Source organism: Acomys minous (assembly GCF_964271855.1).
Source record: "Acomys minous genome assembly, chromosome: 13".
In the NCBI taxonomy this organism is placed as follows: domain Eukaryota; kingdom Metazoa; phylum Chordata; class Mammalia; order Rodentia; family Muridae; genus Acomys; species Acomys minous.
Genome location: NC_140495.1, coordinates 81,524,590 through 81,552,340, shown reverse-complemented (window position 1 = coordinate 81,552,340; position 27,751 = coordinate 81,524,590). Strand labels below are relative to the sequence as shown.

Sequence of the window (27,751 nt, the reverse complement as noted above, 5' to 3'; positions counted from 1 at the left end):
AGGAGAGAGAAAGGAGGAAGAGGCAGAGGGAGGGTGGGAAGAAAAAGGACAGAAGGGAGAATGGGAGGGAAGGAAGAAAGGAGGAAGGAGGGAAAGAAGGAAGAAAATATGGTTTCTTTTGACACATAGCTGATTGTATAATCCATTCTGGCTGGATCTTGAGGCAGCTTACTGGGACGCAGAGAAAGAGACACACACACACACACACACACACACAGAGAGAGAGAGAGAGAGAGAGAGAGAGAGAGAGAGAGAGAGAGAGAGAGAGAGAGAGAGAGAGAGATGCTGAGGCTCAGCTGGCTCTCTGTTCATGAAGTGCAGGTCCCTCACATGCTGGTGGGTCTTCCTTCCCTGTGGACCCACCCTAGGAATTCCTCACAGATGCACCAAGAGGTTTGCCTCTTTGATGACTGTAAATCCTGCCAAGGTGACAATCAAGATTAATCCCAGAAGCCACCATTATTTGGCCTATGTGTATTCAGGTACATGTGGCCAGTGTAACTGTGAGATTGGAGTCTTTATTTTGTCTCATTTAAATGTAACTAGCTGCACATCATGATCTTACTGATGACTGTATTGGCCAGTGTGGGCATATGTTACACTTTCAACCCTCTGTTCTCCCTAGTGCATGCACTGCAAGGCTTAGCCAAAGGGCCTAAGAACATTTCCACAGAGCACTGGCCAGTAGACTACAGCTCCTGAGCTGAGAATTGTGTTGTTTTGTTTTTCCTTTATTTATTTTTTGTTTTGGTGTGTGTGCACATATGTCATGTTCATGCATATGGGCACACATGTTCATATGTGAATGCATGCACACATAGGATGTGCATGTGGAATCTAAGGGACAACCTCCAGTAGTATGGTCAGGCACATTGCCCATCTCCTTTGCGATGGGTCCGATTAGGCTAGACTAGCCAGGTAGAGAACGTTGAGGATCTGCCTATCTCCACCTCCCTGTGCTGGGATTACAGGTGTTCACTGCCTCAACCACTGTCTACGCAGGTTCCAGGGACCAAACTCAAGTCTGACCCTTTACCCCCAGAGCTATTGCCTCAGTGTGTCCTTATACTTTATACAAACACACACAAGATGGCGTGACAGCCACTGTGCAGGGTGTACATACCCAAACTATCAACGTTGGCTCCTTCCAGAAAGTTTGGTGGCCACTGACATGGGACATGTCCATTTGAGCATGAACATATTGAGGTTGTTGGAGCCGTAGACCTTCTACTGAGTGTGTGTATAGAAGGACACACAGAAACCATTTATGTTTAAACTAGTGAGCTAACAATAAGACCTACTTTAATGCCCTGGCTTTCTACTTCAATTTTTATTTAACTTTGATATGAGTTTGAACTAATTGTCCTTCATTGGAGGAAGTGCCTTCCTTCCTGGCTCTGCATTCCAAATGCAAAGTGGATTTTAAAAGATTCTCACTTTATTTGCATAAATGATCAAGCGTTGATTTCACTCAACCCCTAACTGGCTTGTTACTCAAATGCCCCTAATCTTTAAAACCATTTTAAGCTATTGCAAATGGGAGGCCTGATCCAAGTGTGGCCCAGCCTTAAATGTCTCTGATTTAGCCTTAGCTGCCTCTCCACTGAGGCCACAGAAGTCAGAGCAGGGCCAGGGGTAATCTCTGCATATGTGCATGCATGTGTCCATGCCTGTTCATGTGTGTGATATGACTGGCTTGTCTCTTCTTATCTCTATTCCATTTCTCCTCTGACCCTTTCTGTGTCCCCGATCTACTTAGATAACACAAGTTCCTGACCAACCCCCCCCCAAGATGCATCTGGGGACAGGAGGCAGGCTGGAGAGAGGGGAAAGGTCTTAAGTGGTAGGCTTTCCTGCGTCTTGGCTTGGCACATGAATGCATTGGTGTCTCCTAGAGTTCTTTGCTAAGAGCCTTTCTCTATAGAACAGAACTCATGGACCACGCAAGAGGTTCCCCACCCCCATCTGGTCATTTGGCTTCCTTTGGCCCTCCCATCAATTCTTGCTTCCCTGGATGTAGCACACACAAGTCTACAATTTGACGTTTCCAGTTATCTCCTAATTGGGCCGCTGGGCTTGACTGACAAATGGTAGCAGCCCAGTTCATCCACAAGGGCCTCAACTGGCACCTGCTTCACTCACACAAGCTCCTGTGTCAGCAAACTCTAGGAGTGCCACCAGGTCCCAGCACAGCCAGGCTGTCTGGGTTAATTAGTCTTTCTTTACCATTTGCATTTGCTGGGCCCTAGAAGAACCCAATCTACCCCTCAACTCTCCTCAAATCAGGGAACATAATCAAAACTCTATCTGTTCCTAGGGAGCCACTTCTTTGCATGGTCAAAGGTGAAAACACCCCAGTGACCACAGCAATGGCCCTCCAAAGAAGTCTCACCATGGCCCAGCAGGGTTGTTCAGCAGTAAAGACACCAGGTGCCAAGCCCGACAAACGGAGCTCAATCCCCAGGATCCACTCGATAGAGAATAAGCTCTCAAAGTTGTCCTTTCTGATTTCCACATGCAGTGGCATGAAGTAGATATGAAAACAAATGGAAAATGGAATAATTACTAGGCTATCCTGCTAGGATCCAATCGCTCATAGCCTTGCAATCTGAGGAAACACTAGTTTTTAGCACCTGTTAGAAGTTTGCTATGAATGTATCTCAGATGTGACCAGGATCATGTTCCATTAATTCTCTGCTCTGTTGTGGTGGACAGCTTTCCCTACCCTTACACACTGGGCTGATGTTTCTGGCTCTTAGATGCATTGATCTACTTTTACAAAGGTGTGTGTGTGTGTGTGTGTGTGTGTGTGTGTGTGTGTGTGTGTGTGTGTGTGTGTGTCTGTCTGTCTGTCTGTCTGTCTGTCTGTCTATGTGCACACGCATGTGTGTGTTAATGGGACTAAAGACAGCCTGGATTCAGCCCTCTACCTATTAGGTACATTTCATTCTCATCAACCATCACACAGGATGTTGGATTGGAAGACCACTTGGGGTCCTTCCTGTTCTCATGGTCCATGACGTCCTCAGGGTGAGAATGGTCAGGAATGAGGACCCAAAGAGGTATCTGAGAAGCCTGTGCCTGAACAGATCAGGGATCAGGGTCTACCTCTGGGGAATAGAGATGCCCAACTTCCGGGAAGAGGTGAGGTGGTTGTCAGAGTCATGGGGTCCCTCCACTTCTCAACAGGCTCATCAACGAGAATGAGGTAAAGCAGTGGAGGGACCAAGCGGAGAAGTTCCGGAAAGGTGAGAGGCTCTGCCTAACCCAGCTCTACCTCCACTCCCTGAGCCCTTTACCATCCTGCTTGGGAACCCATCTCCTTACTCAGAGAAGCCATGCCTGCTCCCCGCTCTCTCTTCTCACTTTCTCCCTCCCTCTCCCCCTCCCCACTGCCCTCCAGAACACATGGAGCTCTTGAGCCGGCTAGAGAGAAAAGAGCGGGAATGTGAGACCAAGACGCTGGAGAAGGACGAGATGATGAGGACGCTGAACAAGATGAAGGACAAACTGGCCCGCGAGTCCCAGGAGCTGCGCCAAGCTAGGGGACAAGTGGCAGAGCTGGTAGCACAACTCAGTGAAATCTCAGTACGCGCGGGCACCACCCCCTTCCCGTTTATGTAGCTTAGTCAGCACCCTGAGTTTTTCACCAGAGTGGGCACGGCAGGTGTGGGGGGAAGATAAGAACCCCAAGATAAGGGAGAAGAGAAAGGAGGACCTTGGACCACAATTGGTGTGGCTTATTAGTCTGTGTGGGTGACCCTTTAATGTTAACAAATTAGAAAAGAATGACCCTTCCTCTGGATGACGCTGCTCCCAGAAGTGTGTCTCAGATGGGATGACGCAGGTAGAATTCCTGCCCCTTCCTTGTGGCTGGATGAATTTGTCAGTGAGCACCACTGTATGCATCCATCCTGACGTTTCACTTTGATGTTTGTGACTCTGATTGCCTAGTGTCAAGTGTGTGTGTGTGTGTGTGTGTGTGTGTGTGTGTGTGTGTGTGTGTCTGTTGGCTGTTGAGATGCAGAGATAGAAAATGGTGTCTAGATGTATGTGAAGGATGGCAGGTTCAGCAAGGAAATGAGGACAGTGTGGAGACTTGGTTAGGTTGTGTGCTGATGAGTGCACCATCTTGCCTTTTTTGTCTTCCCACAGACTGGCCCAGTGTCTTCCCCACCTCCCCCTGGAGGTCCACTCACCTTGTCTTCCTCCACAACAACCAATGAACTGCCTCCACCCCCACCTCCTCTCCCCTTTGCCTGCTGCCCACCCCCACCCCCACCCCCACCTCCTCTTCCTCCTGGCGGGCCTCCCATCCCCCCAGGTGCCCCACCTTGCTTCAACTCAGGCCTGCCCCTGCCTCAGGACCCCTTTCCCACCAACAACGCCCCACTCAGGAAAAAGTGCATCCCCCAGCCTTCACACCCACTGAAGTCCTTCAACTGGGTCAAGCTGAATGAGGTAAGTGGCTAAGGGACTGGCCAGGTCCGTGTCCTGAAGCTTGCTTTTTTGCACAGGCCATCTTCATTGTCTTCAGGATGGCCATGGTGGGCATTGAAGATGGGTTTGCTAGGGTCAGAAGGCTCACCTCTGAGGACACTAACACTGGGAGAAATGTTTGTTGTAAACCTTGTGTTTACCAGCAAAGCTGCTTGCCAATGAACTTGAGTATGCTAAGGGTGAACAAAAAAGCAGACATTAGGGGCAAAGAAGATGGCCTTGTCGGTAGACAAGAGTGCTTTCTCTGTAAGCATGGGAAGCTGAGTTTGAACCCATCATCCACATAAAAAAACAAACAAACAAACAAACCAAAAAACCACAAGAAAATATTTTATATATATATAGTTATATATATATATATATATAAATATAGATAGATAGTTATATAGTTATATAGTTATATAGATATACATATCTCTGGGCAACTTCTCTAGGCAGCAGCTGTGACCTGCACATGTTGCTTTCTGATGGGGCAGTGAGAGAACCATAGGCCAGGAAAATATGAGCAGGTAACGGACATTCCAGAACCTAAAGCCAGAGGCTGTGTGGAAAGCAAAAGATGCTAGTTTGTACTTGCAACTTATAAAATTGTTTTTTAATATGTTATCAAGTCAGGGGCCAGTGAGAGAGCTCAATGCATAAAGGTGCTTGCTGCTCAGGCTGACAACCTGACTCAAGGCCCTGGAACCCGTAAGGTGGAAGGAGAAAACAGACTCCTGCAGGTTGACTTCTAACCTTGCCACATGTGTGTAGTGGCATGTGTGCCCCTCCAAGAAATAAATGTAAAATAATTTTAATGGACTGTGAAGGACGAGATAGATAACTCAGTTGGAAAAGTACTTGTCATGCAAGTCTGAGGACCCAGGTTTGATACCCAGACTCACATGAAGAAGAAGAAGAAGAAGAAGAAGAAGAAGAAGAAGAAGAAGAAGAAGAAGAAGAAGAAGTAGTAATAGTTATAGGACATGATGATGTGGACTTCATCCCACACTGAAGAGGCAGAGACAGGGCAATCCCTGAGGCTCTCTGGCCAGCCAGCCCAGCCTACCTAAGTTCCAAGACAGCGAGAGACCCTGTCTCTGTAAAGGTGAGCAGCTCGTGTGGAACAACACCTGCAGATGACCCAGTTTACGTGTGCACAGTACACACATATGCACAAGCATGCCTCCATATATGTGTATACATACCCACTCCACACATATGCATATCCCCTCACAAGATGTATTCAATTGTAGGATGTAGCAGGGATTAAGAGAATACAAAGACTGGTGAGCTGCCTCAGGTGATAAAGTCTGTGTATGCCTGATGTCATGAGTTCAGTCCCAGAAACCAATGTAAAGGTGGAAGGAGAGAACTGATTCTACAAAGTTGCCCTCTGACCTTCACATGCACATACTGTGGCACAAAAATGCCCATGAACACACATCATATATATATATATATATATATCACATACACACAGCATGAACAACAAGAAGAAAACGAGACAAGATGGTCAATAGCTTCTGTGATATTGGTATGATGTTGGGCTGTGGGCTGGTATTAATAAATGCCACATGAATAGGGACCCAGAGTAGGATAGTCTACCCTTCCTATATCTATGGAGTGACAGCCTACTATTCAATACCAAGCTCTTCATTCCATGACTGGGTAGATGATTTGATTATTTGATCTTCAGCTTCCTATCTGTAAACTGGGGTCACCACAATGCCCTTCAAAGAATGGCTCTGAGGAATGACTGGCAGAATATTTTGAAAGCACTAGGACCAATGGCTGACACTGACAGTCTTAGTAACGTGAGCTAGTTATTACTCATGGTGTACTCTACATGTGCTCTAAGTCCGCCATCATGATTCTCATGCCAGCCCGGTTGAACTATGCTCCCCTAAGACTCAGTTTCCCATTTGTGCTATGGGGCTAAAACACTGTCTTGCCATTTACCCACAGATCACAGGATAGCAGGGCTGGAAATGTTGGTTAGTGGGTCTGCCTGGCTCCAAAGGTGGTGCTCTGTAAGGGGGACTATCATGAAGCATAGTCCTGGGGAAAGGCTAGGTGGCACTTCTGTGGCTATCTCCAGGGCTCAGAAGTCCCAGGAATCTAGGTTAGAGATGACAGAGTGTTGGCCACAGTGTTGAAAAAAAAATTAAACTGGAGAATTAGCATTCAAGGTGGATATGTCAGGGAGAGAAAGACGAACGCTATGATGTGGCGATTATGAGAAAGGGCCTGGCCCTGATGATGCTTCCTAGAAGGGCTGAAAACCTTGGCAGATGGCCAGGACAGGCTATGTTTGAGAAGCAGTTAAGGTTGAGGTGACTGGTTTGTCATGTTGAACACCCAGGTGTTTCAGTCTCTCCATCCTTGCTCTGACCTCCACAAGAATACAGAGGACTGGGAACCTTACTCTCATGGACCTCCCCACCCTTGAACAGGAGGACATTGTTTCAGTTAGCTCCCGTCCCTGCTTTCTTCACTGAGTTCCCATCTCCCCCCCTCCACTCTCTCTCTTCTTCCCCTCCCACATCTTCCTTTCCTGGAGCCCAGTTTCTTCCTTTAGCCCCTTCCTCTAGCCTAGATATGCTCTTGAATGTGTACACACACACACACACACACACACACACACACACACACACACACACACACACACACACAGTGGTTGTTTCCACCATGAAAAGAATGCGTCTGTGTTGGCTTTGGCCAGTTGCCTATATCCCTTGCTGCTGTGAGCTTCAGAGCCCAGCATTCCACATGAGGGTCCCTGGCCTTCGGAAGGCCACAGGAATGTCTCCTCCCTCTTGACTCTGGCCTAGCCTCCCCTTTTCAGAGTTTAAGAAAACAGAAGTGAGTGAAAGGCACACTGACTCCAATCTGAGGAGGTGATGCAGGAAGGGGCGTTAGGGAGCTTGTCTGACTGGCCTCTAGACAGATGGAAGTGGGTGACCGGGTAAATTTAGCTCCAAAGACTAATGTTCTAGATGAGATGGAGGAGGGGGGTGGCACAATGAGGGGTGCTCTCCTACTCCATGCATGTCTTCCATGCTTGTCCTCTGGACAATCTACATGATAATACAAAATTACTGGTACAGTTTAGGCTTCTATAGACCCTAGCACAAGGGTCCTCCAGAAAGATAGGACAGTGCCTCAATTGAAAGAGCTGGACACTGTAAACATATAGGTCCATTGTGATCATAACTGATAGACACACCTTCCCTGGCTGTGACCAACAGGGACTTGAGGCAATTTTTTTCTGATCCTAGCAGAGCCTCTCCACAGGGCCAGTATGTCCCAGGTTTTGGTTCATGTCTACTTTATGAGAATTGGGGGAAGTAGGAAGAAGATCCTGGGAAAGAAAATGGCCATCTCAGTCCGAGGAAATGCGGTCAGGCCCAGACGACCCCATATGTGTGTGAGCCACAAGTCTTCCAGGGACTGAAGACAGAGAACAGGCATGCGGGATGCTCTCAGAGTATTGCCTTGGGTTGACTTTTCTGAAAGGAGCAAAGAGCCCCTTCTTTGATGCATGTGCTCCAACTCTCCGGCACTTCAAGTCATTTCTGAGCCACTTCCATGTAGCGTCTTAGGACGCTTCATGTAGCATCTCCATGAAGAGGTGGTGTCCTCTGTCTCTACATTGAGCAGAGTATTGAGGAAGAGGGAGGTTGGAGAGGGGTGGTGTTATCTGACTCCTTTCTGGAAGTCCGAGAGCCTGGCCACTGTAACATGTGCCGTTGGGGACTGGTGGGTTTAGGGAACTGTTGGCATCTCTATCATGGAGGAGCCAGGTCAGTCATGAGTTCCTCTCCTTACCCTGGTTCTCAGGAGCGTGTCTCTGGTACTGTGTGGAATGAGATTGATGATATGCAGGTATTTCGGATTCTGGACCTGGAAGATTTTGAAAAAATGTTCTCAGCATATCAGAGGCACCAGGTATGACTGAACTCTCTGGTCTCTTGGGTCTTGACTTTCAATCTTGATTTACACACACACACACACACACACACACACACACACACACACACACACACACAAGTTTACCTACAGAGAGGTTAAGGCTGTAGGGAAGATGATGGATGCTTCTCCATGTCACTCAGAGGATCAAGACTAGGGCTTGTGCCTGAAGGCCCTGCTCTGGTCTGTTGAGTCTCTGTACACGTGACCAGTCGCTTCAGCCAGAGAATGGAAAAGGGGTTGGTTTGTAGCCAGATACAGGTCAAAAATGCTATGTGCTTGTAGGAACTTCCAGGGGTAATGTCAGTTCTCATCTTCCAATACTGAGTGACTCTGAAGATGGGCGGGGCTCTGGAATCTGAGTGCAACCGTCACACCTGGGGGCCTTCCTCCAGGTCCACTTGGTGATGGCCAGTTCTATGGCCCTTGTTTCCCATGTGTATACACGTGTCTTCTAAGATTGCTGTGTACGTTTCTTCATCTGTTCTTGGCCCAGGATAACGGCTTTAAGAACTTCTGGTACATTCAGGGGTCCTGAGCTTTGTCTGGTGGCTAGATGCTGAGGCCTACAGAGGGTATCCTACTTTGTATTTTTCCACATCTAGACCCAGAGATGACTCTTTGAGAGGCAGTCAGGGCCAAGGTTGCATGGGACCCATCCAAAGGAGTAGTGTGAAGTTGACACTCTAGCCCTGCCTTGGGGTTCCAGATAAAACAAATGATTATTTATTTGATTTAAATGTGGCTGTCTGTAACATCTGATCCACTACTCTTAATTCCAAAGCAACATTTTAGCTCATGCTGTGGTTGGGCTAGCATGGTCATGGACAGTCGAGTCCTTACGAACCCGGAAGAATTATGTGAACACCTGTGCCCTGAGTAGGCCGGGGTGGGGTGGGGCCTATGGATGTATCAGACATGGCAAGTCCACACCTCTCCTTTATTTATGAGTCATTCACTGGGGGTTTTGGACCAGACTCTCCAAAGCCCTGAGCTAGGATGGGAGACAGCTGGGATAGAGTTCAAGTGGGCCTTAAGGCCTCCCACTTGTTCAGAAGTCTGAAAGCCGTCATGTGCCTACTTTAGGCTGCTGAGCCCACGCCCTTATGGCTCACCAGGGCCCCACTCACATTCAGTATCAAGGACTGACATCACAGCAGTCAGCCTAGAGCAATGCCAGAAGCCACACTCACCTGGTTATGACCCTCTCTGTATCTTAGGGCCCCAGGCCTCATGGAGCACAGAAGGTCCTGAGTCCTTTTTATGTCTTACGTAGTTTCTGAGCTGGTGGCTTCAAGTCAGTCAGTGTCAGAAAGGAAGACACAGGACAAGCTGTGCTCTTAAGTCCCTTTGATGTCAGATAGGCAAGGAGAAGGGGCAAGTTCAAGGTCACCTGCTTTTCCTGCCCCAGAGACAGGTGCTATCACAGGCTTTTGATTCAAGTTCATGTACTGAGAAAGAGTTCACCTTGGTGGTGGTGGAACACCCCCTGCCCTCTCAGCAGGTTCTCAGCAGAGGCAAAGAAAGAACTAGTGGTCAAACATTGGGGTCCCAGTTCTCATGTTTTTTGGGGGGGGCGCTACTTGGCCCAGGTCAGCACCTCCCCCAGCCTCCCAAAGTGGAGGACTGCCTGGTGTTTGCTTCTCCTTCGCCGGCTTCTCTGGGTGCATGTCTGCCTTGAGCTGCTGTCCATGACTATTTCTGGGTTCCTGTTTCCGGTTCCTGGGAGCACAATGGACAGACTAGATACCAAGGACACCCACATTTGTCTTGATGTTCCCTCATTCCTAGCCTATTGACTAACACTGTGCATGTTCAATTCTCTGATGGCTGTGGCCGCTGCCTGCCTAGGAGCTGATAACTAATCTGGTTCTCAGCAGGTGAGTCACTCTCGGGCCTCTGAGCCCTCTGTCTCTTACCCAGTGTCCTGGGCTGTCGCCTGGAACTGGGTCCACGACAGAAGGCTTGCCTGCACTGTCTCCAGCCTTTATCGCTCATCCATGTAGGGTGGCATGCAGGAGGGTTCCCAGAGAGAGAGAGGAAATGTGAGAAACCGAGGGACGGCAAGCAGACCTCTGCCAGGCGCGGAGGCGAATGCCCACAGAACTCAGATGGCTTCTGGTTCTGTGGTATCACCTACCAGTCCCAAGGCAAGGCTCTCCAGCACAAATGCACATGTTGGGCGCTGCACAACTCCAGAGGGAAAAATCCACAAATATAATGGCGTGCTTGGCAGGCCCTGGAGTTGTGTGCCTTGGAACATGTGCTCTGGGCTCTGGGAAAGTCTCTCGAGTCACAACTGTGTTCTAGACAGGCTCCTGCATCCCTGACCAGGGGGAACAGAAGGAGATTCAGGATCTTTGACTTCTTCCTACTGGTTTCCCAGAAGCGAATTCAGTATGGATTCTGTCTCTGCTTTCCCATATGACCTTGTAAAGCCCTTTAGTCCTGCCACATTGTGATAGGCTGGAAGTCTCCAGGAGTTAGACACTATGGCCTTATGGGGTTTTGAATCAACTTCTCCTTATAATCTTGGGGAAGCTCTGGTTGGGTGTGGGTGTATTATAGTGGGCACCATATTGCCTGAAGCCAGAGAGATCAATTATGGCTTCCATTTGGGCAGCTCCTTTCCTGGGTTTCCAAGAGAGTCTGAGCTCTAAGAATCGGGGGACCCTTCACCACCCTCCACCCTCCACCCTTTCTAACCCCCCATGGCCCCAGATCCTCTCACAAACACCCTAACCTCTCACATCTCTTTCTCTGGGTCCCGTCCACTGGGGTCAGGGGCATCCCCATGTTGAAAGGAGGGCGGGTCTGAGAGGTGAGCTAGAAAATTGGGGTCACCTCCCTCAGTGCTCCCCCTTTAACTCATCATTTGCAGAAAGAACTGGGCTCCACGGAGGACATCTACCTAGCCTCGCGCAAGGTTAAAGAACTGTCCGTCATCGATGGCCGGAGGGCTCAGAACTGTATCATTCTTCTCTCCAAGTAGGTATTCACCTGTATCAGGAAAAGGGGCCCCCAAGAAGAAGACCAAAATGGGTAGTGGAGGGGCTGAGAAATGGATAACTCCATGGGAGAGTGCTTGCCTGGCTGCCCAGCCTGCGCCAGGTCCTGGGTTAACTCTGAGCACTGGAAAACAACAAACACAGTGGTTGAGCCCGTGGGCCCAGGGAAGGTGGCAGCGGCAGAGGAACAGGCTGCTGATGCTGGCCTTGCCTCTCTGACTTCCCCCGGAGTGGAGGGGGATGGACAGTCCTCTAGACCTTTGTCCTACAAGGCCACATTAAGCAACAGCACGGGGGGCTCTTCAGACAGGAAACTGCCCTGTCCACGAGGCTCCTGACTAGCATCTGGGAACAGAGCTGCCCTAAGCCCACAGAGGGCCCACTCGGCTTAGGCCTGGGAGCGGCATGATCTCAGCCTACAAGCATTTCCCTGGGCTTTGGAACAAACAAGCAGTATCTGTTAACAGCACCGGCTTCTGTATGGGGCCTCCCGGAGGCAGGGTCAGGGGCACCGCCCCAAGCTCTATTCTTAGTGCCGCCTACAGCCTCCTCTGGGACATCTGCCCCCTCTGCCCTCCCACTAGTTCCCTGGCCTGAGTTTCTTCCACTGAGTGTGAGGGGTGGTGCTGGTGGGGGTGTGCTGGTTCCCTAAAGTCCTAGGGGGTGTGTACCTGGAGGGGTGGAGAAAGACTGTGTAGGGGGCGAGCAGGGGGCTTCCTGGAGGACCTATGGGAGGTGGGTGGGAAGTGGGCACTGTCAGAGATGGAATGAACAAGGTTGTTCGCCCAGAGTTCTGCTGATGCCCTGCTCCATCCTCCCATGGAGATGCTGAAGCCAGTAGAGGCAGAAGGGAGGGGTGGAGGAGGAAAAAGAGACTGGTCAGAATGCCCCTGCCTGTGTCTGTCTTAATCCCACGTGTCTCATCAGCTCTGACGGAGCTCAAGCAAGGCAGCGGGGACTCTGGCTTTGATAAGAACCAAAAACACTCATTATTGGGTATAGAGTGCATCATATTTCCTCTTTATTAAAATTAGACTCTATTATGAAGTTGGCCCGGGAAGGCTTTTTAGAGGAGGGAAGAGAGAGGGTTCAAACTGAGGGCTAGAGAGGAAAGGATGTGGCCATACAATGTGGAAAGAAACCCTGGGGGCCACACTGAGGGCCAGTCCAGGCTGCTGAGCAAGGGTTTGCTGCAGGTTGAAGCTTTCTAACGAGGAGATACGACAGGCCATCTTGAGGATGGATGAACAAGAGGATCTCGCTAAGGACATGTTGGAGCAGGTAAGTACCCTCAGGGGAAGAGAGCAACCCAATCCAGGTGCAGCCATAGCACTTTCTATCCCATAAAGGCTGAGGCCTTGGGTCAAAAAGACTTGGGTCTGGAGGCACCTATGTAACACAGGCTATCCTCAAATTTTTGTAGGTAGCTAAGGTTGGCCTTGAACTCTTAATCCTCCTGCCTCAGCATGCCCCTCCCCATATTGAGCAGAGGCAACGCATGGGCTTCTCTGTGCCTCGTGTTGTACACACTGCTCAACAGCGTCAGGAAGTTTCTAGAAACTTCCCTGGACTAGTGTTTCCTTTAGAACAGGCTGCCAGAGAACTTTGTGGCCCCTGCAATGTCCCAAGAAGAGTCAGGGTGGCAAGGGTCAGTTCCTCCTCAAATCGGTTGCACTTCCATCTACTGTGGTCTTTGAGACAGACCTGGAAATGGAAAACAGGTATGCCGTCAATTGGGCTTTATTAAAATGAAGAGCATAGTTGTCAAGCATGCATGAGGTCCTGGGTTTCATGCCCAGGACCACAGAAACTGGGTGTGGTGGTATAGATCTACAATCCTAGAACTGGTGCTTGAGGCCAGCCTAGACTTCATGAGACTATCTCAAAAGATGAGCTGGCCTTCTTTTGATGCAATGGCTCAGCAGTTAGGAGCACTTGCTGCCTTGCAGAGGACACAAGTTCATTTCCTGGCACCCACATGCTAGCTAACCCTAATTTCAGGGGACCTAACTCCCTCTTTCTACCTATGTGGGTGGGCACTAGGCACGCATGTAGTACAGACATGCATGTGCACAAAATACCCATACCCATAAACTAAAATGAATTTTAAAATATATAAAAAAGAAGAGAAAGAGTCAGTATCAATCAAAGGATATGTGTCCCCACCCCCCACCCCCTAGTGATAGCAAGCCAAAATGTAGACAGGTATTTTCCAAGCATACACATAACAAACAGCATGTACTCCTGGTAGGGAATGCTACAGATCGATGAGAAAGTGGCAAAAGAAGCAGTTTTGAAACTGAGCTGAACAGGCGATTTATGGAAGACAGTGTCTGGCAGTCTGTGAGCATATGAACAACCCCAATGTCAGTTGTCACAAGAGAAACCCAGTAAACCGCAGCAGAGGAAAGCACACACCCACTGTTAGCTACAATTAAAGACTGACAACCACATGCTGACAAGGGTGTGGCAGAACTGGGATTACCAGGCATCTCGCTTTGCAGAGCTATTTGGCATGCATATTAAGGCTAAACATACATCTGCCCTGTTGCCCAGGATCTCACACTTAAGTTCTTACAGAAGAGAGGCCAATATACATACTGAAAGACATACACAGACTTAATTATAGCAACTTGAGTTATTAAACCTCTGGAAGGGTGAGCAACCCAACTGATCATTAATAGGAAAGTGGGTAAAAGACTGTGGTACATCCCTTCAGTGGACTACTACTAAGCAGTAAACAAAGACAAGCCGGTAACACAGCATGGGTGAATCTTAGATGTTACATTGAGTGAAAGAAGCCATGTGCAAATTGAATATAGTGACTTCGCTGATTTTCTGGGCTATGACAAAATACCTGAGACCTATAAGTAAGATTTTACTTGACTCATGGCTCTGGAGGCCAGAAGTCCAAGAGCATGGTGCTGCATCTGCTTGGCACCTCTTGAGGTCTTGGGCTGTGCTAAAGTGTGGAGGAGGGCATCATAGGAGAAGACGGAGAAGGTACTATGACTTGGATTTCTCTTTCTCTTAATCAGGCCACTAATGTCACTACTAGGGTGTTACCTTTGGGATCTCATCTAACCCTAATTATCCCCAAAAGGCTCTACCAACTGCCAGTTGTCATTAACATATGAATTAGGAGGTTTCCATGTACAGAGAGTGCTGGCTGCTCTTACAGCTGAGACCAGGGTTTAGTTCCCAGCACCCACTTGGAGGCTCACAAACCTCTGTTAACTCTAGCTCCAGGGGATCTGATCCCTTCTTCTGGTCTATGCAGACACTACACACACATGACACATTTATATTAAAGGTAAAACACTTGAGTTCAGTGTAGCCAGGTTGACCTCAAAACTGATGTGCAGAGCAGACTGGCCTCAACTTGCTAGGTAACTCAAGCTTGCCTTGAAGTTGGTATTTAGACGAGGCTGGCCTTGAACTCATTACCTATGTAACACAGGCTATCCTCAAATTTTTGTAGGTAGCCAAGGCTGGCCTTGAACTCTTAATCCTCCTGCCTCAGCAGGCCCCTCCCCATATTGAGCCGAGCCAATGCGTGGGCTTCTCTGTGCCTCGTGTTGTACACACTGCTCAACAGCGTCCCTTCTGACTCACACCTGCTCTTTGCAGCTCCTCAAGTTCATCCCTGAGAAGAGCGACATTGACCTCCTGGAAGAGCACAAGCATGAGATTGAGCGGATGGCACGCGCAGACCGCTTCCTCTATGAAATGAGCAGGTCAGATGGGCACTGGGCGTAGCAGGGGGCGGGGCGGTTCCGGCTCAGCTCTGCACCCGGTGTAGCAGGAGACTTGGGAGTAGGCTAGCAGCTCTGGCCAAGGTGTAGGGTAGGGAAGGATGGCCCGAGAGGAGGCTGGAGCTGCCTTGATCTGTGACGTAGCCTGTCCTGTCCACAGGATCGACCACTACCAGCAGCGGCTACAGGCCCTCTTCTTTAAGAAGAAGTTCCAGGAACGACTGGCTGAGGCCAAGCCCAAAGTAGAAGGTAGGTGTGGGAAGATGCCTGGGGGTTGATTAACGGGGCAGAGGGAAATTTCTGTCTTATCCTGCCCCCCAGGAGAGATGCTCAAGTCAAGGATAACATTTAAAATTGTGGCATTTACATTTTGCAGCAGGGCTTCATGTGGCCTAGGCTAGCCCCCAGTTTACTATGTAGCTGAGGCTAGCCTTGAACTCCTAATCTTCCGGCTTCCACTTTCCAAGTGATGGGATTACAGGAGTGCACAGTGAAACTGATTATTATAGAGAAATGTTCTTGCTCATGTTAGCGTGCATGCCAACCGGATGTTTCCCTCTGCCTTGGCATTGGCTCCCCATCTGACATCTGCCCAGACAGGGACAAAAAGGATGGGGAAATAGGAATGTAGCCAGCATCCTTCTTGGGGCCTGGCATGCACAGAGTTGTCCATCCTTTCCTACTTGAGGAGTGTCGAGCTCACAAAGTCTTCTGGGCATGTCTGCTTTAGTGTAAGCTCATCAGAAAGCAGGGGATTGCATAAGAAGGTCCCTAGAGAGGGAGTCTGGCTTGATACAGAGTCTGGATGATACAGGCCCTCTCTACATTTCCATTTCTGATAGCCTTGATGATTGCTGTGGCGATGTAGATGTTTGCTGTCCTTCCAATTGGTCCCTTCTCTCCTGTCCCTCATCATTGTGTTTGAAAGCATATCCTTGGGGCTGCTTGTCGGGACGGCAGAGGAGCACACAGCGCAGGGAATTGTGGGAAAGGCTGGAGGGCGGGATGGTGGGCAGCTGTGTGCACCTAGAAAGGAGAAGCTGCTTGGAGCTCCCTTGGGGATAAGGACAAGACTTCCAGGGCAGGAAAAATCAAACAAGAGACCATCTTGGAGGCTCAGGGTGCCAGGCTGGGGGGCAGAGCAGAGCATAGGTGCCCCCTGCTGGACACTTTCTGCGATGCCTCATTCAGAGAGCAGGTCAGGTCTTTCTCAAAGGCTGCTTAGGGATTTCTGGAGTAGGAGATTGTAGAGAGAAAGACAGTGGTGTTCAGTGTGTACACGCATGCACACAGCACAAGAGACCTGAAGACTGTAATAAAGAGTAGACCATCCATCTCTGTGGTATCTCTCAAGGCCTTATTTTTGGAGACATGAGGCACAGGGGGGTCAGGCCAAGGTGTAGGCACTCCACTATTTACGCATCTTAGGCCAGTGAAGGAAATGTGAATGGTGGCCATTTGGAACCATGGAACCAGAGTCGCTTAGGCCCTGGAAAGGCTTCATCTTAACACTGTTAGTTGCTCCAAAGAGCATGTACCTAAGCTCTAAGACTCAGCCGGGATGGTTCATAAAGTCTCTTCTTTAATATCAAGCTTCAGAGAACTAAACATCGGGAGAGGGGCGGGCATCACTCTTCTACAGCTATGGACATCTATCCACTAGGGCTGGCTGCTGTCCTTGAAGGGCTGTGAGCCAGGGCTGGGGAGAGGCACCCGAAGCTGTGTACCTAGTCACACCAGTGTGCTCTTACCTGTTCAGGAGTTGAGCTTCATATTTATTCCTCCTCCTAGATCTCCCAAAAGTATTCCTGAAGTAGCTAAGCTCGAACCTACCTCAGCTGGGTGCTGAGTCACTGACACCCACCTCTTGTCCCCGACTTGGGGCTGCGGGGGAAGTTACTTCAGGGCAGCTTAAGCCCAAGTTTGACAAATTTCCCAATTCTGTTTTGAATATTTTCTCCCTATGAATACATTCATTGCTGAGTACACCAAATTTACCAATTCTCATTACAAGCAGATTCACTAAATATAGCCTCGATGAATGTGACTGCAAATGTAATATTCTTATGAATGTATTCATGAACATATTATTCTCATGAATGTCTCTGAAATGTCAGCATCACAGATGCGAGTTTTCTCATCTTCTCTGATTTCCTTTCAACTCTTATCATTTTCTGTTTTGCCAACATTTTTAGCATTTTTAAAAATGATATTCCTTTGTAGATTTCTCAAACAGCCCATCAACCTTAGAAAAACTATCCCTGGCCATGTATATTGCCAGGGATTTTTGCAAGTGGATTCTATTTACTTTTTTTTGAAAATGGACCTTTTATTGAAATATGGCTCTCACAAATCATTATAGTTTTTCACGTTGGGCAATTAGGAAGTCACTCCCCATGCTGTCCATGTAATCAACCCAGGTCAAGCACTTGAATGTCTCCAGGCCCTGTGTCCCTTCCTGTCCTTTGCTTGTGAGCTTCATCGTTAACAACCAAGTCCCCCGCCACATAAAGGCTCTCTCTACATAATCTGTCAGCCCTCAGATTCACTATGTAAGACAGGCTGGCCTCGAACTCACAGAGATGCACCTGCCTCTGTGCCCAAGTGCTGGGATTAAAGGTGTGCACCACCACTGCCTGGCTCCAGCCCTTCTTTATAGTCCTTCCAAACACTAAAACTGTCGCCCTTCCAGATAAGCTTTCCTTACTCCTCTTCAGAGACCTCTTGATGTCTGGATGAGTTTTTCTATTTTGAATTTTCTATAAATGGAATAATTTGTTATGAGTGATTTTATTTTTTTTAAATATTTTTTAATGAGTGATTTTATAATGGCTGCTTTCTTACGTCTTAAGAATTTTCATCTGGGGGGACTATTGATCTAGGCAGTGTCTGCTCCCCCATTTTCTAAGGCCCCAATGACAGAGGGGGACATCAGGTGTCGTCCTTTCTCTTTCTCCATATTGTTTTCGAGACAGTCTCTCACTGTACTTGAAGCTTGTTCTTTGGGCTAGGCTGGCTGGATAGCAAGCTCCCAGGATCCTGTTGTCTGGCTGCTCCCCTCTCTCTACCATGGGGGTTACAGCCCCAAACATGGTTATGCCTAGCCTTTTTTGTAGGTGGTGAGGATTTGAACCCATATCCTCTTGCTTTCATAACAAGTGCTCCCACCCACTGGGGCATCATCTTCCAAGATCCAATGGCTTTTCTTTTACAAATCTTGATAACAAGCATCTTCAGGAATTTTCAGTCCAGCAGAGCCATGGACCACTGGGTGGTTTTGTCCTTTACTACTGTCTCAGGGCACAGGTGCTGGTACCTAAGGTTGTCCTCTGACCTCCTCACACCTGCACTGTACATACCTGCACATGAATATAAACACATGTGCACCCACATGAACAGACATTTACTTACACACAATATAGAATTTCAAAATGTGTCAAAGCATCCCATAATGAAAAGCTTCAGAAAACACAACACTGTTAGGTCTAAAAACCAATAAAATTGCCATATCCAAGTATGTATCCATAAAAAGTATAATAATCTTTATGTGTATGACTATTCTAGATCATTCTAGGGGTGGTTTACTCTGAGGATAGGCTAGCTTTGTCCTGAGGGACAGAGGGATGGAGGGACCTGATCAGAATGGGTAGTTTCTACCCAAGAGATGAAAAGGCAGCCCCTTTTATAATCCTCCTGAGGAGCCAGGTGCCCTGCTCCCTATGCAGCATCCTGAGCTGTCCCCTTTTTCCCAGCCATCTTGCTGGCCTCCCGAGAGCTGACCCTCAGCAAACGCCTGAAGCAAATGCTGGAGGTGGTCCTAGCCATCGGTAACTTCATGAACAAGGGACAGCGCGGGGATGCCTATGGGTTCCGGGTAGCCAGCCTCAACAAAATCGCTGACACCAAGTCCAGCATTGACAGGTGGGGACCCATTGACTTCCTCAGCCCTGTCTCACCCCATCCTAGACTCTCCCTTCCCGACTCTAATGCTCTTCTATCTCTCCATTCTAGCTGCCTTGCTCATTTTAAAAATATTTTAAAGAATTATTGTAGTGTGTGTGTGTGTGTGTGTGTGAGAGAGAGAGAGAGAGAGAGAGAGAGAGAGAGAGAGAGAGAGAGAGAGAGAGATCATGCATGAGCTCACAAGCATGTGCAGTGTGCATATGGGTACAGTTGGGGAGGCAGTAAAAAAGGGTATTTGATCTCTGACACTCAAGGTACAGGCATTTGTGGGTGCTTAGAACCCTTAGACTCAAGCCCTCTGGAAGAGCAAAAAGCTGCCTTTAACTGGAGCCATCTCTCTATCCCACTCGTTGCTTTTCCCTTTCTTCACACTCCATCTGGCTTCCTCATTCCTCATTCCCCTCCCCCTCCTCCCCTGACACAACTGTCACCCACAGGAACATCTCTCTGCTCCATTACCTGATCATGATTCTGGAGAAGCACTTTCCAGACATCCTGAACATGCCCTCGGAGCTGCAGCACCTACCAGAAGCCGCCAAAGTCAAGTAAGCAGTCCTCCCACACTTCCTTCACCTGTGACCTTGAAGCTAGCTTCCATCATTTGAAGGGGACACTAGGAGTTGGAAATGTCTCCTTAGGGAGACATTTGACAGAGATGGTTTGCTCTCTGAGGGGCTCATCACCTTATTTCAGAGGTGATTATGGAAGATACCAGAAGAGTGGAGAAGTAAGCTGTGTATAGAAAGAATGCCCTTAACAGGAACATTAATTAAGTCAGTTGAGTTGTGGGCAAATGGAGCTTAAGCCTAACAGGGAGACAGTGTAGAGCACCCTCTCCGGTTATCCCAGGGTCAGGTTAGTCATGCAGCCCACTGGCTAAGCTGCCTGGGGAGGGGGGCATGCAGAAGGGGCTGACTTGGAATAAAAAAAAAATGATCATCTGGCTGCTGGAAAGATGGCTTAGTGGTTAAGAACACTGGCTGCTTTTCCAGAGCACCCAGGTTCAATTCCCAACACCCACATGGTGACTCACAACCATCTGTATCTCCAGTTCCAGGGGATCTAATGCCCTCAGATGACCTCCTCAGGCACCAGACACACATGAGGTGCCCAGCCCTGTATGTAAGCAAAACTCTCTCACACACAAAATTAATTTAAAAATAAGCATACTTTTAAAATGTCCAGTCAATTGGAAGAGTAAGGATGCTGACCTGTAGTGGGCAGAGCATCTTCAAAGACCATAAGACTTAATGTGTGTCTGTCAACACCAGAAATGCTAAAGCTAACAGGTACCAAACTGTACTGAGACACTCTGTGCTATAACGGAACACTTGAGACTTGACCACTTATTAAGATTAGATGTTTATGTGACACTCTGAGAGCATGGTGCCTTGATCTGCTTAACATCTGTGACACTTCAGTGTGGCAGCAGCAGCCCAGACTAGGACAGACAATGGCAAGCCACAGTGCCCTCTTGGGGGCTCCACCTTCATGGATGACATCATCATACCAAATGATCTTTCCAAAGCTCCACCTCCAAATACCATTGACATATCACTTTGGAAAGACGGCCTGTTAAATGATGATGGACACTGTCTAACAGTAATGAACAAAAAGAAATCCAAGCCAGGCGCCAGTGTGAGAAAACTTTTGGGAGGGCTTGGGAGATACGTCAGCAGGTAACATGAGGATCTGAATCCTATACCTAGAACCCAAGCCACCCCGCCCAAAAAAGTGGGCAGCTCCTAGGAAACAATGCCTGAAGTGTCTGCTGACTTTCACATGCATGAGCACAGGCACGTGCGCATACACACACGCACACACACGCTCACACACACACGGGAACTCTGTCAGACACGGCATCTAGAAGGATCTATGGAGCCGAGCTTCCTACTGACACCGCCAATAGGCACACAGGGCACTAACTTGCCAGAGTCATGTGTCGGGAGCCTAAGCAGGGTTGGGACTCAAGGCCACCGTGCCTGAAGCTACTCTTTACCTGAACTACCCTTGGCTCCTCACATGCAGAGCTGATGGATTTCCTTCCCCTCCTGTGTCTCCCACAGCCTGGCAGAGCTGGAGAAGGAGGTGGGCACTCTCAGGAATGGCCTCCGAGCAGTGGAGGTGGTAAGTGAGCCTGCTGGGCTTGGTGAGGGAGGCTGCCCAAGGAAAAGCCAGCATTGCTGCCATCACTGGGTCCAATGCCCTCCCCCAACTCAATACACACACACACACACACACACACACACACACACACACACACACACACACACACACCTCAGACAGCAGAAGCCTCCCTATGATGCATTTTGATGACCCAGGGCCCCTGAATGGAAAGATAGGACAACAGCACCATGGAGAAAGCATTCAAGAAAAAAAAAACTATGTTACCCACTTGGGGTTTTCATTTAGATCCTTGAAGAGGGGCTGTCTGTCTGAGACTGTCTCTGTGCCACTATTCAGGGAGATGTCCACCTGGTGGACTGATCACAGTGAATGGGGAGACTGAGGAGACTACAGCAGGGTGGCACTGGGGACCTCCATCCCTAGGAGATCCTACCTCACACCTCTTCCCTTCGTGCCCGAAACTATGGAGGCTCCGAGGGCTCACCCGCTGATGGGAACTATGGAGTGGCTTTTATAGACAAGAGACAATGGCCTCATATAATTTTGCAGGGTGGGCCATTTGAGATTGAAGTGCTGTCAGCTCCAATGTCCAGGGTCCTCCTCGCTGTTAGAAAGGACAAACTTCCCTGGGACTCTTGTATGGAGCCACCAACCCCATCCACAAAGACTCCGCTCTTATATCCTAGCCAGTTGACGGGAGTGTCCAACCCATGAGCTGTAGGCCACGTGTGCCCCGGGATAGCTGTGAATGGGGCCTAAAAAAAAAAAAAGCACAAACTTAAGACATTATGGAATTTTTAGTGATTATATTTTAATAACTTCGTTGAGCAGTTCTAAATATGCACTTGGTAGGTGACAACATCATATCATAGTGCCAAGTTTGGATTTACCTATGAGACCCCACTCCCTTGCTTCACCTTAGGGCTTAGGAACTCAATACAGGAATACTGTGAGGGCACCAACACTGGATCCCAGCACCAGGTCTCGTGCCCTGTTACTGCCGTTGCTGTTCTCGTGTATTCATAGCCGATGCACATCCTGGGGCATCCTCAATCCTGTCCCTCACACTTGGGACCTAGAGACTTTCCCCAGAGTTCCTGTAAAGGAAGAGAAGGGGGAGGGGAGGGAGAGGGGAGGGGGAGGCAAGGGGGAAGGGAAGGGGAAGAATTGTGTCAGGCTCAAGTTAAGAAGCAGAGGGTCTTCTGTTGCTACCGTGGGTGCTGGCTTCCATTTGACAGTCCTGGAACATGCCACTTGGAGAGTAGAGCACAGTCCACACATAATAATGGTGATGGGTGAGGGAGGTGTTAATAGCTGTACACACCAACCACTCTGAAAGACTCTGTTACCTTTAGAGTTGTCAATCCAGGTGTCATCTTTCCCAAATGCACGTGTGATGCTCTGAGGGCACCAAGGGACATGTGGTGGCCCCTGAACTCCATTTGTCCAAATGGTGTTTCATTCTTTCTTCCCAGGAATTGGAGTATCAGAGACACCAGGCACGGGACCCCAATGACAAGTTTGTCCCTGTCATGAGTGACTTCATCACGGTGTCTAGCTTCAGCTTCTCAGAGCTGGAGGACCAGCTCAACGAGGCCAGGGATAAGGTAAAGATGCTCTGCTCTGAACCCGACAGTGCCTCAAGTTATCCTTTTCTAGACCCAGTCTACCATGGACAGGGACAAACCCAGAGCCCCAGAACCTAAAGAACTGACATCTCTTCTGTCCTCTAAGGCAATCAATGATAAGCCCATACTGCAAACAAAGATCAGAGTCTACTTCTTAGGCATCCAGGCACCATAAGCATTGTTGTATATATATAGTGTGTGTGTGTGTGTGTGTGTGTGTGTGTGTGTGTGTGTGTGTGTGTATGTGTGTGTGTGTGTACACATGCATGTAATGCACATAGAGACCACCTTCCACCTTACTTTTTGAAACAGGGTGTCTCACTAGGGTCTGGGGCTCAATGATTAGGCTAGGCTGGCTGGCCACCAAGTCTCAGAGATCCTCCTTCTCAGTGCTGAGTTCACACCTCCACACCCAGACCTGGAGTACTTGAGCTCAGACTCAGGTCATTGTGCTCACCAGGCAAGCACTCCACTCCAGCCCCACCACAATGGCTTTGTGATTTCTCGTCCACTTACCTTACAGCTTTTCTGAAAGCTTAGAGTCCCATTGAGCAGATGTAACCACTGAGAATAAGAGGGTTTCAGTCACTTGGGCAAGCATCCTGAGTGCCCAGCTCAGCCTTGAACTTGTCTCTGTGAGGTTCCTTCTACCATGGAGCCTCTCATTCAGAAAACCCAGGGTGGGGCTGGACAGCCAGCATGTCCAGCGAACTCCCCGAATGTGCACAGGCTGCTGGAGGACTATTTATTGGTGTTTCCTGGATGATGCTGTGTGAGTTAGGTAAGAGAACATGGTGCTAAGACTAAGCGAGAGCAGTGCCTGCTTCATGCAGATTCAGCCGCTCCTGGTCGTGCCATTTAACTCCCACAACAGTATTGTGAAGCTGACCCTCAGTTTACAGGGGAAGAACTTGAGTCACTAAGTAAGTCACCCATCAGCTAAGTCACCCAATGACTTCAACGACCTGTGAGGGCCCTTTCCATTCCAGCTATGCAGTTGCTGACTTTAGAAAAGTCTTGCTCGGGCCAACATCTCCTGATCCCGTATCTACAGTATAAAAGACCCAGGGGTGGTGCTAAGGTAGACAGACTATCAGGTAGTCCTAGTTTGTTGCCCCAGAAGTCAGACTCATAGCTTTGCTGGGCGGGGGAGGGGGGTGCATAACAGGGTAGAGACAAGGAATAAATAGACAATGAATTTTGGATTAAAGTTTCCACTGGTGAACCCTGGTATTAAAGTTTCAAAATACTTTGGAGAGATGGCTGGAGAGATGGCTCAGTGGTTAAGACCACTGCCTGCTCTTCCAGAGGTCCTGAGTTCAATTCCCAGCAACCACATGGTGGTTCACAACCATTTGTACTGTGATCTGATGCCCTCTTCTGGCAGGCAGGTATACATACAGGCAGAACACTCTATACATAATAAATAAATAAATAAATAAATGATTAAAGTTTCAAAATATCTGTTCCTAAGCCTACGACACCCCCCACCCCCACCCTTTCTGGCCGCTGGGACTGGGCTCAGCTGGAAGCCAGCTCACCATGCTTCTACCCATATCTTTTGTAGTTCGCCAAGGCACTGACACACTTTGGGGAGCAGGAGAGTAAGATGCAGCCGGATGAATTCTTCGGCATCTTCGACACCTTCTTGCAGGCCTTCTTGGAGGCCCGGCAGGACCTGGAGGCCATGAGGAGGAGGAAGGAAGAGGATGAGCGGAGGGCGCGCATGGAATCCATGGTGAGGCCAGAGCCTGGCTGGGGACAGGATGCAGCAGGAGGGGTGTGAAGGGGGTGCTGCGTGGAATATACGAGATAGAGTAGGAGCTGAGGACACTTTAGGGGCCACTGTTAGCCCCAGAAGAGAGAGACATCTCCCAGCTCGGGGTGGGGTGGGGCAGGGGAAGAGAGAAAGCCATGGAAGGTGGAGAGGATAGGGCATCCTGAGAGGAGGCAGAGTGGTCCCTGACAGGAGATGTGTGTAGTGGTAGCCATGGGCTGTGAGAGCATCTGAGGACCAAAAGGGCTGCAGACAGCAGCTTGCCTGTATCCTTGAGTTTCCTCTCCTTTCCACTCCCAGTTGAAGGAGCAGCGTGAGAAAGAAAGATGGCAGAGGCAGCGGAAGGTCCTGGCAGGCGGCACCCTGGAGGAGAGTGGCGAGTTCGATGACCTGGTGTCAGCCTTGCGCTCCGGAGAAGTCTTCGACAAGGACTTGAGCAAGTTCAAGCGCAACCGCAAGCGACCAGGGAGCCAGGCCCCAGAGGTCACCCGCGAGCGGGCGATAAACAGGCTAAATTATTGACTTGGGGATTGGGTACTGACCACATAGCAGCAAGCCCGGCAACAGGGAAGAGGGGAAGAGGAAGTTGATGCAATGACTTTTTAAGTGATTCGGAGAGCTGGGTTTGGGAGCCCCGGGCTGGGTCCTGGGGGCTGTGTGCAGCTAGACCGGGTGTCTCCCCGCTTTGACACCGGGCCTTCTCTCATCTCTCCTTTACACTATTCATTCTCATCTCTCTCTCTTTGTGCCCCTCCCCCTCCTGGGCATCGTTTTCTGAGACGAGCTTGGGTATCCCTGGCAGGCCCTGGGCTTTGGTCAAGAGACCCCAGGCTGGAGGACACTGTTTTCTCCACACCTCATGTTGGCACAGAGCTGTTGAGGACCCAGGAGATGACATTCCTTGTCCCAACCTCTTCTACAGTATGTGGTGGTAGGGTGGAACCTGAGAGCCAGCAGTAGGGACTCCAGAGGGCTCCTCTCTGAAGAGATGGTCCGATGGAGCATGGGTCGTGGATGGAAACTAGAGGCCTTCTGTGTTCCACCTAGAGAAGTCCTAGTGTGTCCTAGAAAATCACACAGAAAAGGACTAAGAGCCAGCAAGTGAGTTATCTGTGCCTTTTTCCTATAGCAGGTCCCAGGGCCTCTCAGCTTCCCTAGCGGCTCCCGTCCCATCTACTAATTCCCAGTCCCTAAACTCCAGAGCTCTGCATCACCATCAGCTTACGGTGTGGCTCTGGTAAGGAGGGGTGGCCCAGAAAGACCTCCATTATCACCTCATCAGACTCGGGTGTAGGGGCCAAAGCAAATCCCAAGGCAATCTGACCTCTGTCCTGGAGTGACAGTGATCTCAGACCCCAGGAGTTCCTCACCAGAGGGTAGCACTCAAGTATTTCCCTGCCCCATCTACCATTTTCCTCAGCTGACCCCTGCTATGCCACAGTGGCCTCTCTGTCTCCACCTGCAGGTCCCATAAAGCTCCATATGCTCGGCTGCAGCTGGCCTTGGGGAATTGGTCCTGAGGGCCAGAAAGACCCTTCACAGTTAACTGCCACTCTGAGGGAGATTTTTAGGCAGGGCACCGAGAGAGCAGACAGGACATGCCAGGGAGATGAGGATGGAGGGGGAGTGCTTGTTTAGGATGTTCACTTCATGGTTTGCCCCGACATCTGTGCTGTTTGGCTCCCCAGCCTGACTTGCTGGGGATCAATCTGGTCCTCCTGTCCACACTCATCTTCCGTCCTGTCCATCTTCAACTGTTTTTCCGGTACTGGTGGGGCAGCACTGACCTACCTATGCAAATGCTCTAAATGGAGCATCATGGTGAGATCAACCCCAATGAAGGTTTATTGTCTAATGGCCTAACCCGCATCCCCCTCATCTCGAGACCAATCTTGCCTGATTACCAATGACCAGCTCCTGGCTCTTCTCAGGGTCATTGCCAGTGGATGAGGGTTGCTCAGTTCTGCAGCTGCCTGTCTTCCTACAGGGGACTTCCAGGGGGCAGGACCATAGTAGTTGTGGGGAGGAGAAACACAGGGTTATGCTGGCCATGCCATTGGTTTGAAAGGGATCTTGGCAAATGGAAGCCTAGTCGGTGTGGTGTGAAGAAGGCAGCCTGAGAGGGCAGAAGGCTTCTAAGAAGAGTGGCTATGGAGAGCTTTAACACTCATCTGTACACGAAGACTCCTCCCCCCTTACACCCCCACGGAGAAGCAAGCTATTGGGAGAGAATGGAGCGGCTGGCGCTGGACATCTTTGCATCCTCTCCCAAACTGGCTGGGCTCTCTGCCTTCCATTCAAGGGGCAGAGGACAGGGATGGGCTACACTGCTGTCCAACAGGCATGGCTGGGTCCAACCACCATGAAGACTGACGTGCATCGGGAAAGACAAGGAAGAGAGAATTTGTTGAAGGAATACATTGGATCTTCAGGAAAGCTATTTGGCATCTCTCCAGAGCCCAGCCTTTTTCTCTATTTATTTTCTAAGTCAGTGGCTCTGGTGCTCTGTAACCAGATTTCAACAGTGCCTTGGACCATGGACCATTGTGGGTGACTCAACAGTAAGTGACTGGTGCCCAGTGGAGGTGGACAGGCTGGTCCTCATCGTTAAATGAAGTCTACCCCCAGTACCCACCCACCCCTCCTGCTGCCTGTGGGTCAACTGCTCCAGTTAATTTTGTGCACAATGTAAGATTCATAGTCCAGTCAACACACCCCTTCTCAGCAGCGGCAATTCCCCTCCCAAGATGGAAGTTTGTCCAGGGGGCAGAAGGACAAAACTCTCCAGGTGGGTGGATGTAGGCATGGGCTTTTCCATCCACTCCTATTGCTACCAGCTGGGGAGCTGTGGCCTCCTCCCCAGGACATCTGCCAACCTTCATGCCAAGGCTGCTCATACCAGCTGCTGCAGAAGACAAACAAAGTTCATATGTACAAAGCTCTACAGTGTCCTTTTTTACCTGCACCCTTTTATAAGAATATATTGTAATACTAAAAAATATTAAATTCATCCCCTCCCCCAGCCTGCCTAGAAAGCCTTCT

General features: G+C 49.3%; 1 protein-coding gene across 5 annotated transcripts in view; it reads left to right on the top strand.

Moving 5' to 3' along the window:
- DAAM2 (dishevelled associated activator of morphogenesis 2) overlaps positions 1-27,731 on the top strand; it is a 111,451-nt gene extending 83,720 nt beyond the window's left edge. For 4 of the 5 annotated variants that reach the window (XM_084753665.1, XM_084753668.1, XM_084753667.1 and 1 more), the window contains exons 12-26: positions 3,190-3,248; positions 3,404-3,588; positions 4,156-4,461; positions 8,323-8,430; positions 10,458-10,601; positions 11,333-11,439; positions 12,656-12,740; positions 15,090-15,196; positions 15,375-15,463; positions 18,967-19,135; positions 19,615-19,722; positions 21,244-21,304; positions 22,780-22,911; positions 24,500-24,670; positions 25,010-27,731. In XM_084753665.1, the coding sequence (XP_084609791.1) occupies positions 3,190-3,248; positions 3,404-3,588; positions 4,156-4,461; positions 8,323-8,430; positions 10,458-10,601; positions 11,333-11,439; positions 12,656-12,740; positions 15,090-15,196; positions 15,375-15,463; positions 18,967-19,135; positions 19,615-19,722; positions 21,244-21,304; positions 22,780-22,911; positions 24,500-24,670; positions 25,010-25,231 (2,053 nt within the window). In that variant the 3' untranslated portion in view covers positions 25,232-27,731. The remainder of the gene's footprint in view (positions 1-3,189; positions 3,249-3,403; positions 3,589-4,155; positions 4,462-8,322; positions 8,431-10,457; positions 10,602-11,332; positions 11,440-12,655; positions 12,741-15,089; positions 15,197-15,374; positions 15,464-18,966; positions 19,136-19,614; positions 19,723-21,243; positions 21,305-22,779; positions 22,912-24,499; positions 24,671-25,009) is intronic. The other variant, XM_084753669.1, reaches the window with a different exon arrangement.
- Positions 27,732-27,751: the final 20 nt, after the last annotated feature.